Genomic DNA, 19989 nt, shown 5'->3' with positions numbered 1-19989 from the left:
CCAAAATCTTTTCTGTAGACAGGTTTTACTCCTATTTGCTCTGCAAAACATATTAATCCTGAAAGAGTGATATTGCCTTTCTGTTTTGCATAGCAGCATGTACAAATAAAAACGTTAACTGCCTGGACATAATTTTCAGTCTGTTTGTCTTACTTCAGATGTGTGTTTTCTGCTTGGAGCACAGCTGTTCATATTTCCCAACATGAGCTTCAGTGCTGTAAATATCTCCTCTACTGAGGGCTACATTCCCTAAGTACTGTACAGGGGCCACGTGTCCAAATTGCATTAGTGCTGATGTGAGCTGTGTGCATGCAAATCCATGCCTGGCCTGTTGAAAATGCAGAGCATGGACCCTGACCCCACCACTTTGCCACTGAACCAGAATTGCTTTATTTAATGCTGTGGCTGTGACATACATCAGGATTTTCAAGAGGCTTTTGTTCAGCTAAGAGAACTCTTTCTGGGGTAAAATTTAAACAGATCATGATGCAGAACTGCATTAATGAAGCAAATTACTCTCAGCAACCTGGAAAACAAAATTGTTTGTAAGCTGAAGATAAAATTGTCTGGGGTTTATTGCCACTTGCGATTTTCACAACAGCAGAGATCTGTGTGCATGTGTGTTTAGCTCAATTTCTTTGCTTCTAGATATCAAAAGGGAGTCCTTTCCCTGTCAGCATATCACAGCTGGCAGCACTATTGCCTCTGTGCTGGAAGGTCAGAGATGCACATCTCTGGCCAAGACACAGGCTTGCATCCAGTGCTGACACTGCAGCAGCACGTCTGGGGGATGGTGTTGCACAGTGAGAACTGTCTGCCTTCAGATGAGACATTAAATCAAGGTCATTTCTGCCCATCAGTGGGGACCACCTGGGTGAAAGGTAACAATCCCATGGCAATTTTCACCACAGTAGGACGTAAGTATGACAGTCTACACAATATTTGCTCCTAACAAATAGCTTCTGGTATCCAAGGTTCTTTGGAAGCAATTGTTAAAGGAAATAATAGAAATCCATGGGACTACCCAAACTATGGCAATGATATTGCCCTCCTCCCTTTGCAAAGCTCCCTGTGTTTGGGAGGAAGGGTAGCATGCTTCTAGACACAATGAGAGAAGTAAGTATAGATGCAAACTATTCTGTTCCTAAAAGCACACTTCAAGCAGTATTTATCAAATTACATTAGAATTATTCATTCAGTCTGTTTCTTTAGGAAGAGGCCAAAATGCAAGAAACACAGGAGTACGGCAAATTAAATAAAAGCTATTTCTACACCATTCTTTTCTAAGCCCAGCAGTTGCATTCAGTCTATGGCTGGTGACAAAGGTGGCAGTTGGTGGCCATTTACCCCCTCTGTGCACCAGCACTGTGACTGCAGGAAACGAAGCTGATGAACAGACAGGAGCATTTTTTAGCTTTCATAGGATAAAGATATATTGTAAGATCAAGAGCAGGAAAAGAATAGTGCAGCTAATGATGGATGTCAGGATGCCTTTCTGAAATCAGTGAGCTATCGCATCATATCCTTAATAAGAGCTAGAACAATACAGAGATAATGTAACAGGAGGGCATGAAAGCATGGTGCACTGCACTCAGGGAACACAGGCAATCCCCCATTCTGATCAAGGGTTCTACCTCTTCTTCATGGACTACAATCCAGATAGCTCTCTTTCCTCATTTCCTTTTTTTTAATTCCAATACTGTGAAAAAAAACGAAGGATAATCACACTCCAAGAAGCTTTTGGTTACAGCAAAAGATTTGATGAAAATAAATAGTAGAAGTCTGAATTGATTTGTAGGCAAAAAAATATATATAAAGTGTCTTTTTTTTTCTGAAGAAATTCTCAAGAGGAAATTGAGAGGGTTTGCATCATTTCAGTTATTGATAAATAAGGCTTCTCTTTGTGTTAATTTGAGGGACCCTAAGCAGGCCTCAGGACAAGAAATATGTTACTTTAATCTTTCACAAGACAAGTAAAATAAGAATGGAAGAATATCAGATAAAAAGAAAAATGGACTCGGGTCATCTTTCACCACAACTGAAAATTAGAAGTCAAACTTAATATATATATATTGCAGAAAGTGAAATAAAATTAAGCATACAAACAAAAATGTTGCTTCTGTAACAATAAAAAATATCCATACACTTAATACCCAGCATGGGAGAAATTCCAGCGAAGTTACAATTAGATTTTGAGAGTAATTTCAGTAGCAACCTATTTCACTTCTGTAATGGTATAATGATTTCATCAGTAACAAATTCTCTAGGTAGTTTCACACTAAGTTGTAAGGATGGCACCATTAAATAGCATCAGTAACTGTTACAATCAACTGCATGTTACAGAAGAAGAAAAGGGAGCATTTGTGGATGAGTTGAATTTTTCCGATTAGCATTTTGCTGAAAGCAAATCTTGGTGCCTTCAAGAATCTATTACCTATAGACCAAAGCTCGTGCCAAGTTCATTTTCTGCTGCAAATGAGACTGAGCATCTTTTCACAGTAGAAGTTACACTACAGCTACAAACATTGCTGACTACCATAAACACTATAGAGTTTAGTTATGATGGGGCAAAACTTGCTTATTTTAAAGGTATTGTGGAGCACAGGGCTGAGAGCTGAGATTAACAGCTGTTGATATATGGTGTTTCTTCAACTTATTTCACACACCTCTGTGACTAGTGCTTTGCTAAGAGCAACAGCATTTGTATATGAACCTGAAAAAACAAAATCTATTATACAGTAAGAGCATCTCATAGATACACACTGGTTCCACAAAGCACGTAAATGAACTTGATTTTTCATTTACAGCAGTACTGGGGGTGAAACTAAACAAGCCATTGAGAAATACATTTGCTTTACCAAAGCCTATAGATCATTAAAAGATAGCACTAACTCTGCGTACAGCTTGGATTTTAAAGATTGTCTGGTCTCAAGTGCACAGGAAGTATAAGAAATCCAAGACATCCTCAGGTAGATGAATACCTTACAGCATCCAGAAATAACTATGGGTTTTGTGCTGAGTTACTCATAATGGAAAGAAATGAAAAGGCAATATTCTTAAATCCTCCAGAAATTTCAACATTTAAAGAGATTCCAAGTGTTATTACACAATATCTACTCAGTTACGTGTAACACAGAAATGCCTGTCAGTTTCTAAAGTTGTATTTACGTTTATAAAGAAGTTGCCAGACAAACTATATTTTTCAAAGGAAAAAAAGGATGTATTTTGCGAATGAAGAGAAAATACAGATGTGCTCTGGTACAGCTTAACAAAAATACTGATTTTTCAGGAATCCAGAAAGCAACTTCCTTTGTAACTGCACAATTAATCCTAAGGTATACAAGAACAAGATTTACGCAGAGATGGGTGTTTTATGAACATAAAATGAACAGCTAATTTCTTAACAGATCTGGCACACTCCATTGTGAAAACTATTTCTCTAATGAACAGAAAGACTGAATGGATAAAATGAGGGCCCCAAATCCTCTAAGAACAACTTAAATCTTTCACATGGAATGAAATAAACAAAAAATCACTTTATCTTTTAGCTCTAAATTTCTTTTAATTGACCCATACAACTCAAAGCTCTCTAATCTTTTCCTAGTTACATCAGTCTTATTTTTCCTAACGATCTTCAGGAGAAAATATATTTGGTATTTGCAAAAAGAGTGGAAAAGCATGAGGAAATACCCAGCTGGGCAACATCCTGGGAACCTGTGAAGTAATTCATCTCATGAGAAAGCATCAAAGGATTTTATGAAACATAACTCACAGGTAATTTGATATCTAGAAGCACAGGTAGCTTTATGTTGTCTGCTTCTTCATTGCAGATGAGTCCCATGCAGAGTTCTGGGAAGCTGAGACAGGCAAGAAGTGAGAAGCAGGGGGACTGGGGCTATTCACAAAATAGGGAAAAATATGGAAGAGATTTGCTTGATATCTTCAGTGATAAAGATGAAACTGGAAGTGTCTATTTACAGTGAAAGAAAGTAGAGAATAAGAAGTACAAATATTTAATATGCTTAAAGAAGACAGACAGACAAACATAAAATAGGAGTAATATATTCAGTTTCTCAGTATGTAAGGAAAAACTGAAGTGGTGAAGTGTTAATTCACTGCATGACATTTCTAAAGGATGCAGTCAAAGGCCCAAAAATAGGAAGTATAAAAGCAGACAGGTTAAAACCTGGAATGGGGGTTAATTCATATCCTAGCAGGGAGATGAGCAACCAGTTACATTTTTTTCAGCTCTAGATTTTATTTTTTCATATATGCAACTACATAGTGCACAAACTAGCAGAGGAGTACATGCATTATTCATGCTATCCATGGTAGACATGCACTGCAGTTTCAGTGAACAGGACTGGAAGTAATACCAGAGGAAATAGAGGCCTTAAAGGAATACACTAATCTCAGAAACCTCAGTGTCACGATAATTTTATTTTTTATTTTTTTAAAAGGATTCTGTTATGATAATAGTACAGTTTGCAGAAAATGATTTCTGCAGTATTCAGATAAATGACCTCAGAAAAGGCCATTTCTTCCCCAGGAAATGAGCAGTAGTTAACATCCAGCAGAATGGGAGAAAACCATTTAATGGCAAGTGCAAGGAGTCTCACAATGTTCATTCCTATGTGATTACCAACAGCCTGAACATCGCAAATGTTTTAGATTTCATGACAGAATTATATCACATTGTGCCCAGCAGAGGCAACTCCTCATTTTAAACAGGAAACAATATCGCTCTCATCCACTCCTTGAAAATGACTCCTCATCTACAATTATCTGTCAATTCTGCCTTCTCATTTTCAGCTATCACCACTCTCCGTATTTACAAAAGTCCATTTCTCCTTGATTCTTGTGCTCAGCTCCAAAATAATTTATTAGGAGCTACACATGCTTATCAAAGACAGACAGAAATTATGCAGAAACTAATGGCAGGTTATGAAAGTCATTATACAATTTATGCCAAAGCTGCTGTTACAGTCATGGATTGCCTTGTCCTTTGTTAGCCAGAATAAAGCATTAGGATAGTGCAAAGACTATTTTAGTTGTTCTTCCAGTGGCATACTGGCAAGAAGGGATAAGATGTCACAGATCTCAGATCCACCAGCATTTTGTGAGGAGAATCTCAGTGTGACTGATCCTACTCCGCCTCTTTAACTTGACCAGAAGTTACTTGATCCAGAAATGTCACCTGCTCCTACAAACACAAAGATGCTAAAGTGGTGAAGAGAGGAACTACTTTGATCCAGGCCAATAGAAGGACAGAATCTGAGACTAGTTCTTAAATATTCCACCTTGCTCCTCTGCCCATTCTCTTCTGAGTAGCAGGTCAATATTACCAGTTGCATTATGGTAATGCTACCACCTCCACCAGCTGTCACCGATGTTGGTGATAACAAAGCATATGTAAATCAAGGACTAGCTGGAACAGAAAAGAATAGGACATCTCCAAGACTCATCTGAGTGGGGGATCCCACAGGACTAACCCTCTACCAAGACATTCTCCTGTGGAATTCCCTATTAGTTGGAAGATGCTTGGACCAGATGATCATGTAGGTCCTTTCCAACCTTGTGGTTGATTGCTCTGTCGTTGAAAGGATTAATGAAGAAACACCATCTACTACATGTTCGAGAAATCGTATTACTCTGCCCTCTGTTCTGAGACCTTGTTTAGCCTCAAAAACATTGAAAAGTGCACACTATAAACTTTTGGAGATTCTAATATGGCTGCAAATAAACTTTTTAGATTAATCCCATTTGATAAAGAAGTAATGTTTGTAAAGACATCTGAAATAAAAACATAAGTGAGATATGAGCTATGACAATTCTGCCAAAGGTTCTCCTGGTTTGAAATCTATGCCTGGTTGTTCTCCAGAACCTGTTACCCAAAGACTGGATCAATATAATGTACTCATCTTGGGGCTACATCTTGAATCCATTCAGGAACCAAACCTTGCACAAAATGCAACTGTAGCTGGCTTTTTAAGAACAGCCTGTCCCAAAATCGCAAAGCAATGTCTTAGAAACTGTCCTAAACAATGGTATGTGTGCTGGGAAAAGGTAATCTGATGATTTAATGAAAGACATTTTGGGCAGTGAAAGGATAGTCAAATTGGGGAGGACGTAGGCTGAAGGAAGTAATCAGCAGTTTTAGACAGTCTGCTGTGAATCCAAAACTGAAGAGTGATAAAGAAATAGAATCACTGAATCACCCAAATGCTAGAAATGAGATGTGTTAAGCTAAAGGACATTAATAAATAGATGAAATTAATTACACAATAACACCAGAGAACAAAATTTTCAGTCATGGATAAATTTTATAATATCCTGTATTTTATCAAATATGGAGCTATTGTTTTTACCTAAAGTTACCCATAACTTTGTCCTTCACCTCTGTGGTTAATTTCTGTCACGGGATATTTGTCAGTGCTGCATTGAGCTTTTCAGTGTACCAGCCTGCCAGCGCTTCGGAGCAAGTCTTGTGCACACAGTTGGGCATTTTTAATAGGAGTCTGAACAGAATATACCTGAGAAAAAACTTTAATGAGATCACTCAAAAAATACGTGTTCTTTAGAACATGGATCCTAGGCACAAGCATTCAAACAGGCAGAAGGTTTGGAGGATGGTATCACCGAACTAGAACCAACCCAAACCAACCTGCACTTCAGCAGGTGTAACGTTAATAAAAAGATCTTGAGAATTCTCTGCAGACTCTGAGTGGAACAAGCAAGTTCTACCCCCAGAGAAATATTGATCCAAGACCTGTGGCACTTTCATCACTTTCAAATTCAAAACTCTAGGTCCTGACTACAAGAGACGCTTAAAGACAAGTTCAAGAAGCTGAGCTTCAACAAATGATGCTATTACTTGTGGAAAAGAGTACTAGACTACTATGAACAAGGTGAAGGCAGTAATGTGCACCCCTCGAGTGGGTGAAAAAAATGGAGGATAAATTGTTGTTATTAAGTAGACAATTCCAAAATCACTCTAGTAATGTCTTTGCACTGGTTTGGGGAATTTCATTTAAAACTGTGTTTATTCATCTAACGACAACTCAAGAGTTCTCCTGCATGACAGGAAGAAACAGATTACTGTAATCTCTGACTGGCTGAATATGACAAATATATCAAGGGGGAAGATATAGATGGGAGAAAGAATTACTATGAATAAATGGAGAACTTCATTTTCTTTCCATTCCTTCCCAGACTGAATTGCTTTTTCTTTTAGGGTGCAGCCACATGGACACAATTTCCCATGAACTTTTCAGTGTTAGTGGTAATAACCCTTATTGGTATAGAGGTGGTAAAAAATGATTGATGATGAACAGACAGACAAAATTTACAGCTATAACTACATTTACAGAAAACTTAAGTTACACTGTATGTAACAAGAAGCTACCAAGTAGAGCACTACTAATTATACTCTGTCAGCATACTTAAAACAGTTAGTAACATGACTTTTTTTATATGGTTCATACAGGATATCTTAAGGGCCAAATGATACATATTTGGTAGTAGGATTGGCTGTATTTAACCAGACAAAGTAACCAGACAAAGGAGACTATTCAAAGAGCAGAGATTGTTGCTGGTACAGTCTGCATCAGATCTAAGATGGTCTCCAAACTCTTTCTTTCTTTCTTTCACCAGGCCACTTGTTCCAAACCAGGCTGAGTCAGACAGCACAGATTGAAGGAGGGAAGATTTAGGTTGGATGTTAGGGGGAAGTTCTTCACAAGGAGAGTAGTTAGGCCCTGGAACGGGCTGCCCAGGGAGGTTGTGGATGCCCCGTCCTTGGACGTGTTCAAGGCCAGGTTGGACGGGGTCCTGGGCAACCTGATCTGAATGTGTACGTTTGGTGGCCCTGCTAGGCAGGGGGGTTGGAACTACATGATCCTTGAGGTCCCTTCCAACCCGGGTGATTCTGTGATTCTGTGATTCTGTGATTAGCAACCGAAAATGCAGTCAAGGTTCAAATTTTAATCTACTAAAAAGCTTAAGACAAAAGGTCCATATGTTACGAACTTTAAATCAACTCAGAGAACAATAGGAGGGACAAAACTATGTATTCAATCTGCAGAATGCAGCAGAACCTGAAGCTGCCAAACACAGCTATGACAGATGGCCAAGGGAACAAACTTGGAAGGCAAAGGCTTAAGGAAGATGGCCGTGGCTTTAAAACTAGCCAGTAAATGGCATGGCTGTCCCTCTAAAAAGTCTGTCTCCTGAGCAAGTTCTAGCTGCCGTGTTTACATGCACATCCATGCGTGTACGTGTGCCTGTGGCTGGCACTCAGCTTCCCTGCAGGGAGGTATTAACAGCCTCAGGTCAGCTCAGTGTGGCACAGCTCTGCCAGAATAGCTGTGCTGGGCAAGAGCTCAAAGAGCTCAAATTCCTGACTGCCACAGCCAGCAGAAACCTCTTGCGTAGAAATAATTATGTGAGCAAAACTCCATTTTCACTGGCTCTTTTTACTTCATATTTTACCCACCAAAACAAAGCAATCATCAGTCCATCCAGAACTAGGAACACTTTGCTGCAAGGCTTACCTGGAATGTCTACAAGAAACTAGATTTAAAACAGAGAAAGCTGACTGGACTGGCTATGCTGAAGGCATCTTAATTTTTAAACAGCATCATTGGAAAGAAATTGCATGAACAGTAGGACAGCACTCTCAGCCGATGTAATGAAACACTAAGAAAGCTTGCTTAATGCAAACCAGCCCACCTGCCTTTTGCCTTATTGACAAAAGCTGAAATCATAGCATGGCAACAAAACTCATGAGCTCATGCAAGAGCACATCGAGATATAATGAATTTCTCTTCTTTCCCTTTAATAGTAAGCCTTGTTCTTGTTTGTTTATTGCACTGGTCAGCCTGTCTTTCCCACCTTCTCGTCATTCAAGAAGCCATTTTTACAATAGAGCTCCCTGTTCTATTCCTACCTGTCCATAGGACGCTTTATTCACCTCATCTGGTCTGTCTGCTTTTTAGCTAAAAACAGCAAAAGCAAAAAAAAAAAAAAAAAAAAAAAAAAAAAGCATTATATATGTCTTTACATTACAGAAACCTTTCCCACTCACTAGCAGGAAAAATTTTTTTAAAAAATCCTCAAGAAGGTGGAAGAAATCTCTAGAAATTACACACAGTCAATGTAGAAAGCAAATCTGTAAAACTAGGCAACTCTTCTGGTATAACCTGTAAACTCTGATCAACAGAGCTGTCCAGCCTACCACTCTATGCCTTGTACACATTTATTTCTACCAGTCTAGACTCCTTACGGATTGACTTTTGACCATCACTGGCTGATAGTAATCTCTTCCAATTTTTTTTATTTTATCTTTTTTTTTTTTTTTTTTTTCCTGAAAAGGCAGAGCAGCCACACAGGCAGCACTGCTTGGCTCATCACATTCAGGCGCTGTGTGAAGCAGATTTAATTCCTTTGTATAGAATACTTGATGTATTTACCCTGGCACTTGACTTTTTCCTCATGAGGCACTATCAGAGTTGTGGCAGCCTTAAAAACCTAAGCCAATTCCATATATAGAGAAGGAGGAAGGCTGAACTGGCAGGATTACTCTACAGAGGACACACATCATCTGTGTTCCCGTCCCTCTTGTAGGTTCATAACAGCCTGAGTGGTGTCAAGTGGACCTTGCAGATTGTTCCAAAGGTTCGCTCTCCTCTAAGGCAAAAGGTGCTGCAAAAAAAGGAAGAAAGCAGCAGGGCCTCCAGCAGTATTTTCTTTAGTAAAATCTGTAACTCTAACTTATGATGTGCTTCCACTGATTAAAGATTTTGGCAGGGATTTTAACTTTGTGCCTTTAGCTCTCAGAGCCAGGAATGGGAGTTCCAATACAGTCAGCAAACACAGAAAAAATATATATATATAATTTATCTACTCTCTATATATACAACTATTACATACACAGATACAGATCTATATCAGAAGTGTAACAAGCAGTATGTTGTCACTGAAATGTTATGTAGCTAATCCATAACATTTCCAGCAAAAATTGTCCCTGCAAATTAGTATGGTGGAAGCATAAAAATAACCAGAATATGTAGCATGTTTAGCTTTATGTCCATGATGAGGATTACGAGATTGCTAAAGCTGAAATGATGTGACTAACAGACATAAAACTGTCCCTCATAAGGGTTGTCAGTGATAAATGACTGTGAAACCAATGACCTTTTCTTAACAAAATATCATGTGAATTCTTAAACCATAGCAGTGAATAAAATCCCAAAGGAAAAGAAGAGATGGAAGACATGAATGTGCCAAAAATTAAAGACTAAAGCAACTTTTTGTCACTGAACAAAGCTGAACTCTGGCTGATGCTGCTTTTTCAGTCTACCAAGGACTCAGTTCTTCCCCGCAAGGATATAAAATGCACACCTCTGAAGTTAACTGAACACACCAATGCAAGCTCACAGTTTGTTACCGCCTGTTTTGACGTGAAGCCCAGTGCTATTATCCAAGTTTCTCTTCATTGTAAATGTGATTCTGCATCCACCACAAAGCAAAACTTAAACCTTCCTAGTCTGATCACTAGCTTTGCTTATTCTTAGCATTTCATTTTAAATTAATGCTGATTTCCCATATCTAGAAAGAAACTAACATTAAAATATCCATCATATTCTTTGTGCATTTTTAAATTTAGCTATTAAAGTTTTATAAGAACATGGTCTCTCACTATTTCTATGTCCCCTTCCTACGATTACTCCTAACGTGCTTGACAGCTATGCTTTTGCTATTGCTGAAGTTGTACATGCTTTATTTCATGAGCTGATAGCAGCTCACATAGCCTGTATTTTTGAGTTACATTAGTTCTCCCCTACACTTCAAGGTGCTGTTGTTCTTTTAGTTTATGTTTGTTTGTTTTTTTCTCCAAGTAACTTCATTGCTAATAGTAAAAACAGATTATGCAACTAAATTATATGGTCTGCAGCCTCCTCCCATATTTATTAACATCTGGGATATTTCATCTAAATAGAACTTAATGGATGACTCCACCTCATGTGCATTTGAGTTCTACTGGAGAACTTCTAGTGAAAGGAATTGAAAGAATTAGATTTAGACATACACACAGCTCCATGTGCTACACGTAGAAAGCAGCTTATTGCTTGTACACTGATTTATCCAGCCCATGTGACCAAAGCATATGTGCTAAGATAATTCAAATTTATTTATTCAACATCAGCAGTATTGACGTTTTTTTTCAGTTACAAAGAGATTTTAAAAATCCTGACGGTTACAAAGCATGTTCATTTTGTCTAGTGCTCATCACAATACTATGAGATTCTTCAATGTTCGTGACACAAATCCTTTTCTCTCCCTCAGAACTCATTTTAGATTAAGCCATTAGATCTCACAGCTGCAGCTTAATGTAAGGATTTTAGGTCACATCAGAACTTACCCTTTTCCAAGAACGGTTTTAATCTTTGTGTAGTACTTGAATATGCTTCCTATAATTATGTATCAAGTGTTATTGCAGCTATATTTCAGATTTTACATACGTAAGAAAATGCTATATTATTTCAATACTGATGGCAGAATAAAAATCTATTCAAAATTCACCTTTCAAGGAGCACAATCAAATATCCAAGAACCCTATTAGACTTGCTCAGCAGAAAGTTTCAAACTGTTAATGGGCTTTAAATTGGTGCCATAATGCTGCAATTTAAATACATGATGTTCATTAATTTTGCTTGAACTCTTTGTAGAGAACTAGCAGCATGAAAGAGGGAGGAAGATTATATTTTCCATACCTGCTCCTTTTTAGCTGCTTGCCTCGATACACAAGAATTATTGCATACCTTGGGGCAGGTAGATGAAGTTTACTCAAAAGACAATAGGCTTACATTTGCTAACCACTCCGGAGCTATATCACAATAAAAATTTCTATTAAAATATACCAGGAGCAGGAAGAAGATAAAAAGAAGTAACACGATAGACATAGCATTTATTGAAGATGATATCTTTTTTTCAGCTGGGACAGAACTGTTCTTTTCAGAGTGTCTGGTACTGTGATATGCTTTGGTTCGAAGAATAAAACGGTATTGATAACACACTGATTGTTATAGTTGCTGCTAAGCAGTGTTGTGTACAACCAAGGCCACTCCAGTTTCTCAGCAAAGGGCTGGGCAGAGGCCCAAGTAGCTGAGAGGGGACAGAATTAGGACAGCTAACTTAAACTGGCCAAAGGAATTCTCCATGCTGTATGAAATCATGCAGAAAGAGAGTATTGAAGTGGGTGGGAGGTTATCTTCCTTCTACTGCTAAGGGGCTGGCTGAGCATTGGTCAGGGGATAGTGAGCAATGGCTTGTGCAGCACATGTTCCATACATAGAGAGAGAGAAAGTCATTGCTATTATCATTTTCCTTTTGTCTATCTTATTAAATAGTATGCATCTCAATCCATGAGTTCTACTTTGTGCTTTTGGTGTTGATTTTTTTGTTTGTTTGTTTGTTTGTTTGTTTCTGATTCTCTTCCTCATTCCACTGGGAAGAGGGGGAGTGAGAAAATGACGGTGTGGTGCTGAGCCACCTGCAGGGTTAAACCACAAAAAATAGATTTAATCATTTCAGAATCAATCACCACAATCCAAAAGGTGCAAAAGAGACAAAACAAGGGACAGAAAAGATAGCAAAGGTCATCTTACCCATATACAGATAGATATAGATATACATCTATACCCATATTCATGTACTTGAATGAGAGAGCAACACTGCATATCAGGCAGCCATCCTCTCAAATCTCAAGGAATTCTCTCAAATGGGGGCACTGAAAAGGGAGAAAAGATCTCATCGTGGAGGGCTAAACTAAAGAATCCTCTGTACTTAAGGAGAGGAAAGGGACTGGATGTAAGATTTCTGTGAGGAATCATCTATTTCAGAAATATCTCAAAATCCAAATTTAAATGTGTCTAGACATGATGGGTCGGTATAGCACAACACTTCACATCTATTTATACTTCAAATATACTATGTTTACTGTACATAAACTCCATTTTTCTAAAGCTGTTTCTATAGATACAAATCAAGGGAAACATAGCAACAATATTGTATTATGCACAGCCTTAATTAGGGATTAAGTTATGTCTCTCTTCACAGTTTATATTAAATATTCCTGTATAATCCAGTTATAGTAATCTTAAAATGTTTTCAGAATTTTTTATAACAAAAATTTCATACAATTATACTGTCAAGTCAAATACACAGCATACTTGAAATGTGTCTTTACCACATTATTCTGATCATAACTAATAATATACAGGTTGCTTGCTTTCACTTGAGGTGCAAATGTTCATATTACAACTTTTTCAGAGCTTGTTTAATAAAAGGAAATGACCTCCTTAGCCCTAACCACCAAGAAACTGATGAGCCATCATCTTATAAGGTTTCCAATCTCATTCCATTCAGCCTTACCCTGAAAGAAGTAAACTTCTCCTAACTTTGCCTTCTTTTACCCAGGGGTTAAAGATGATTGTTATGTTTTCCTTTTCCCTTTTTCCTCAGAGAATAATTATATGAGGTAGGAATGGGAAAGGAATAATAGAAATTGACTGGGCTGGTGCTCAGTGCTTTGATTGCTGTGTTTGGTTGACTAAGTGCATGTACCATTTTAAAACACAGAGAAGTTGGGGTGTTGCATGCAGCCAGGCATGCTGCCACGGAGTGGAGCCTGAGAGGAGCAGGTAAAGAAGAACAGAGAAACAGTAAAGAAAGAAAAAAAATGTTGGATTTGGCTGAGGAACAGCAGGCAGCATTATCAGACAGCAGGATACATGTAGGAGCTGGTAGGGTGGCAGGCTTCAAAAGACACCCTAGAAGACGATCAACATATGCAATGAGTGTGCACACATTCTCTCAACAAGAAAGGAAAGGTAATTCATATTCTTAAAATTATTTTCTCTGTTATCTTCCCTTCTATTGTGCAATTTTCTAATAACACATTATGCTAGAGTTCCCCCACCTTTTGGTCCTTACCTACCGATGAAGTGACATGAGTCCTTTTTTATAAAAACCTTAGCTACATTTGCTTTGGGCATTAGCAGCACTCACAGAATGGACCTTATATAATCTAGCAGCACAAAAAGACCAGAAAAGAATATATGAACCTAATGAAATGAACAGAAATTGAGAAAGAAATGAGAAGTATGTGTCCAAACTGAACAACTGAGATTTTCCAGCCATCTTAACACAAATAATGTAAATGCATATTTACATCCTTCTATAAAGCAATCTGCATTATAAAAATTGTACTGCCAGAAAAGGTCTGAGCACGGGTTAGGAACATGAGATGCGTAAAATCTTTTCACATGGGCAGCATGATAAAACTTTCCCCACACAGGGAATAATTAAAACAGAAGATAGTGCATTCACAATTAGCAGGGCATGTTCTGTTTCTTCATTATCATTTTAATTAGAAAATATTAACGTAATCTACAAATACAAGGGGGAAAACAACTAAAATTACTGAGTTTAAGGGGCCCTTCAAGACCTAAGCTAAATTGAGACAAATGTCTTACTAATCCATATTGGACACCAAATTTCAAGACATTCATTTCCATTTAACATCAGAACTTCCAAGAGTATTATCAAATTTAAGAATGAATTAAGGGTCCCACAAGATATAAGTAACCTATGATGAAGGCAGTGGTGAATAAAAATGGATTAGATGCTCCTCTCCTCTCCTCTCCAGTTATCAGTTCAGTCTGATAGTGATCAATTGGCCCTGGCAGCTCTATCTCATTCAGATTCCACACCTGCAGCCTTGACATTCACATAACACAGCGGCACACTGAACTGCCCTCTCATTTCAAGTGGGTACCAAGTCCTTTCATATTTGAGATATGCTGGATGAGGCCTTACGCTCTTTGAACTCAGCAGCAGAGCTCCCATTCACTTCACTGAGACTAGGATTCTCCCTGACTCAAACAAATTTCCTTTCTGGCACTTGTCCTTTTTCTGCTCTGTAGATAAAGTATTTTGTCATCCAATGCACTCAAAGCTGCATCTTATGCAGACAACAATTAGAAGCTACCTCCTAAAGACAACAGTTCTTCCTCATTCTGATTTTCATTTTTAACATACTAACAGTAAAATAATAAATGATTTGTCCAGTGTACTTGTAGGATTGAATATCGTGAAGCAGTAAAGTCTTATAAACTATTATAAATAGTACAAAAACAGAGAGGGGAAAATTTTCCAGAAGAAACACCACCACCACAGGGAACTAGTAATTTTATTAGGTATTTGCCAACTAAGATAGTTCAAAGCTGAAGTCCCTGTAACATACCTTTTTATCAAACTGCTAAGTATGTATTTTGCAAGGCAGCTACGGGTCAACACACTTCATAAATATGGACAAGAGATAGCAAGTTTTAAGTAGCAAATTTCAGAAAAATCCGGTCCATCTCTAGCTCCGCTCCTTCTCTATGCTCACAAATGTTTGTTTCACAAATCACTCTGTTTTCTTCTTCTACGCACACAGAAACATAGATAACTACTTCTTCCTTTGGTGTCTTAAGAAAAATTGTTTTCTTTTGTTTTTAGAATTTCTATTAAAAAACGCACAGGAAGAGTTCATGCATATGGACTGAAGTCTTGGAAATTCATTAGAAAACTTCTCTTTCTTGTGTAAAAGCCAGTCTTAATCATATCCAAGCACAATTTTTGAGACCAGATCACTTTTTGATCCACTTCAGACATTGCAAAAATTCAAATCATTCAGTAGTCATTTGAATGGTAGCACAGTTTTAAGAGACACTTAGCTCAGAAACATTGCCAACTTCTTTTTGTTTTCCCACTGGGCAGTGGAAAGCAGTAATGAGGGATCAAAGAGAGATCTACTGGTCCACTTTGCTGCTTTTTTAATACCAAAACTTACCTCTTGTGTTTTCACGTTTACATATCCATAGTGAGTTCTCAGAAGCTGCCTTTGGCCATTAGAAAATGGTATCCACTTGACACTGGTTTGTCCAAAGCAGTTTAGAATCAAGGGGAAAGTGACTTCATTTGTGAGACGAACAATGATCAGACAGAGGAATGCTGCAATGAAACTCACGGCAACAACAGACTTTCTCTGTAATGAAAAGAAAATAAATCATTAAAATAAGATATATATATATTTAAATTTACAAAAAAAAGTATCTCCTATTGGATGATAGGGAAAAATCCTACAGAAAACTTTATGTAAAATTATTTTGTATGACTGTCACCTTGCTGCAGGAGCACAAAGAGACAGGTGTACTGGGTCATTTTGCTTCAGTGAATACACAAAGAGAAAACACCATTTGTACCCATATCACATAAAGCTTATTTGGAAGAGGAAGATCATTGCAGGTTTTGTTCTTGTGCAAAAGAATTTACACTCTAACCTTAAATATTTTAAAACAAATGGTTGGTGAAGTTAGCACAATATTCTGTTTATTACAGAATCACAGATTTACAAAGGAAGGCATTGGTATCTTGGACAAGATGTTCTTTGTTGCTATTAATATAACAAATCTGAAGTCTGTATCTTAATTAACCTTTGCTTTCCACCTTTAACCTATCCAGCTGGTTGGACTGGTTAATGTAACTCAAAAAACACACAAACTTTTTTCCCTGGGTAAGTCCTCAATCTGCTGGAGAAAAACTTAAAGAAAGCTAAAAATGAGGGAAAAAATTTACTGTTTAAAATATTGCAGCCATTTTTTCCTAGCTACTGAAAAAAAAAAAAAAAAAAGCAAGAATCACAGCACACAGAAAATCTGAAGGAACATTAGCAAAATAATACATTACAATGGATGTCAACAGCATGGCTCTGTCTGTTGTGAAGAGTTAGGAGGCTGCAATTAGTACCAAAGTAGAAAAAAAAGGCTGAGATAGGAAACCTGGATGAATGAGGTCACCACAAGGAGAAAAGGAAGAGGATGATGAAGGGCAGTGTCCTGGCAATGGGAATCAGTGAGGAATCTGAGTCAGCTAATGTCTGTTTAATGTGAAATTAAACCCAGCAAATCTTCAGAGGTCACTGTAACCACCACAACCCAATCATGGCTCTCAGCATCCAAGGAAGATACTGCACTTTTCATCAGCTGCATTACAATAGATTTATATTAAATTGCAATAAACTGGCTAGGGAGCACTTCTGTGTCACTTCTCTTTGTGCCAGATGGAGACAGAAACATTTAGCTATATATCAGGGCCTCGTAAGTGTTAAGAGCAGCTGATACGTGAAGCACAAGTGATAATCATAAAGCAGCAAAAAAGCATAGATTAGTCATATTATTTATTGCAAGTATTTAAAAGGGAATCTAGGTATTTATTCCACTACAATGAGATGCTTCAATCAAAATCTCCACAATAGGAAGAAGTGATACTGCCCTACAGGATGCCACTGATTTCCACATATTCTATGCTTTTGGTTTGTCAAATGCCACTCTTTACTTATTTTGTGCAGATATGTTCCAAACTTGAAAACATTGCAATCAGCTCTGTGTGCTTCATGAAAGCAGCTTTCCTCAATAACCTCTGCCCCAAGAAGAATGCGGGTGGGGTATCTAAACCTTTTGGCCTTCATTAGGATGCCATGTGGTTTTTATATTCCTTCTCTTTGAAAACACTGCAACAGGGAAGAGGGAAAGTACAGATTTCTTTAGTTTTGTCATAAGAAAATGTTGTTCGAAGAAGAAAAATGCAAAGAAAGTTCTATAGGGTGCTTAGCCACAAAGAACCTGCTGTGATTGGAACTGCATGATGAAAGGAATGGATTTGTTTTTGCAACAGGCAGAAATCAAGGCATGTGTTTCAAGGGTTTCAAAGAAATCTTGGCATATGTGAACAGAATGCCTGCTCAACAACTTGTACAAAGGGCAACTGTGTTCAAGAGCCACTTCCACTGCAATTTTTATGGAAGGTAAGAGATCAAGCAATTTGCATTCTCCAAAGGAAAAATTATTACAAATCAGAATTTCACCGACTTTATAAATTTCACAGTAAAAATATTAACATACAAACAATCATCTACTTAAAAATTTCAGCCTTCTTAAAGATCAAGAAAGGCAGCCTGCTCTCTGGCCAAGTCTGCTAATGGGCACCTTCATAAAACATTGGTTCCCCTTAAGTTCCTCCCTCTTTTATCTGCTGAAGGAAAAATAAAAGAAATCGGCATTATTTGTCGGTAAGCACAGCCCGTAGGATCTCCCTTCCTGCAGATAAAGGCTTTTTCCAGATGACTGCCAGAGATCCCAGGAATTGTTCAGACACAACAGAGATGTGTGTGGATGCATATCAGTCTCTAATCCATCTCCAACTTTTCCCTAACACTGAAATATCTTGTGCGTAAATCTCGATCTTTACGTTTTCTAATTCAGTGTAGATGTTTTTGTGCTGCTAATATTGTAATTAAAATGCATATTTAGTTATAAGCATTTTTGAGACATATTCAGTGATGAATAAACTAAGAAATTTTTAATCAAATGGATCGCTGATGACTCACCGCATATTGGCTTTTATAGCATTCCATTTCATTCCCTGAAGTTACACACTGGACCAGTATAAATGACAGTTGCAAGAATAAAAAAAATACCTATGAATAGAGAATCCTTTTGGAAGAGTGGGGGGCTTTGTTGCTTAATTATATTGAGTCAAAGTAGACGGACATTACCGTGTGTTCTGATCTGCACTGCACCCATGCAGTACAATACCTGAGACCCCACTGGGTAGAAAACAACATTAGAGTTATTTCTTTTCAACTCTTTTTGTTCAATATCTGCAGTAATAGAAACCTTTTTTCAGTTTTGGTTTTTTCCTTAGACACCAGGCTAACTGTCAAGAGCATATATCAAAATCAATAAGCAATAGGCATGATTCAGTCTTCTAAAGCTTGAACTTACATATTGTTCAAGAGATGAAATGAAAACAGGGCTGCCATTCTGGTTAGGATTTCATGAAAATTTGGTGGCAATTATCCCCAGTACTTTCCTGTGTATGTGTGTATATATGTATTATATAATATTATGTATATAATATATGTACATATATGAGTAACATGGTGCCTATTGCTATTTTATAACCTTCACATCTGTTTTTGACTGTTTACCAGTGCAGGGGAGATTCATTAACTTCAGTTTGGCAAGAAATTTACAGCTGAGCAAGTCTGTCATTTTTCTTTCTTAATCTTTTAAGAAGCACAGAGAAGACAAGGCCATTTTTTATAGTTCAATAATATCTGATGGAAGAATGAGACAATTTTTTGTGTTGTATACAGTTGTGTAGCTGGGAGGAAGAAGGGAAGTACTTGCAGGATAAGCAGAGAATTTTCTCTAGTTATAAATTTTACAGAGGTATCTAGTAAAATCTTTATTATGCTTTCTAGACCAACAGCAACACTCTGCCATTTCTAACATATAATATGGCAAAGATTGTCAAAACACTTTACAAACAATAATAATCTCTCACCCTAGTGAGACAAATAGCTAAAAACAAAGCAAAACAAACAAACAAAAAAAACCCAACACTTCCTTAAGATCACAAAGAAATCACAGAATCTACTTCTAAACTTTCTTTCTAGAAAATGTTACCTCTCTGGATTGTTATTTCTATTATTTCTGCCTGAATTTATTACATGCCAGAACAGAATATAACAGTATGGAAGACTCCAGTAAAGAAACACTGGAACTGCTAAGGCTCTGTTCTACAAACAGTAATTGAATATAAATATTTTTTCCAGAAATTGATTTTTTTAAAGCATTCATTTCATTCGTTCTCTTCATGGATACATAATGACACTGTGCTTGGAAGGACAAATGAAAGGTAAAGAGTTACACAAGGTTTTATGTATCGTAGATGACAATATGTAGTAAAAATTACAGGTATATTGAATAACTCAGTCACTTTAATATCTCCGCACATCCAACTACCACTACTGAGGGACTGATGGAGGGTTTCAGGCTTTTTATTCAAGTGTAACACCAACTGAAAACAATAATGGCT

The 19989-nt window shown here is 37.5% G+C and overlaps 1 protein-coding gene across 1 annotated transcript in view; it reads right to left on the bottom strand.

Annotated features, from left to right (window-relative positions):
* The window catches only part of ST6GALNAC3 (ST6 N-acetylgalactosaminide alpha-2,6-sialyltransferase 3), a 201532-nt gene that overhangs the window by 99891 nt on the left and 81652 nt on the right, over nt 1-19989 (bottom strand). Inside the window, exon 2 of the mRNA XM_052665800.1 lies at nt 15899-16093. Within this exon, the coding sequence (XP_052521760.1) occupies nt 15899-16093 (195 nt within the window). The remainder of the gene's footprint in view (nt 1-15898; nt 16094-19989) is intronic.

The sequence above is a fragment of the Tympanuchus pallidicinctus genome, unplaced genomic scaffold (genome assembly GCF_026119805.1).
Source record: "Tympanuchus pallidicinctus isolate F22 unplaced genomic scaffold, pur_lepc_1.0 scaffold7, whole genome shotgun sequence".
In the NCBI taxonomy this organism is placed as follows: domain Eukaryota; kingdom Metazoa; phylum Chordata; class Aves; order Galliformes; family Phasianidae; genus Tympanuchus; species Tympanuchus pallidicinctus.
This window is presented reverse-complemented; position numbering and strand designations above follow the sequence as displayed.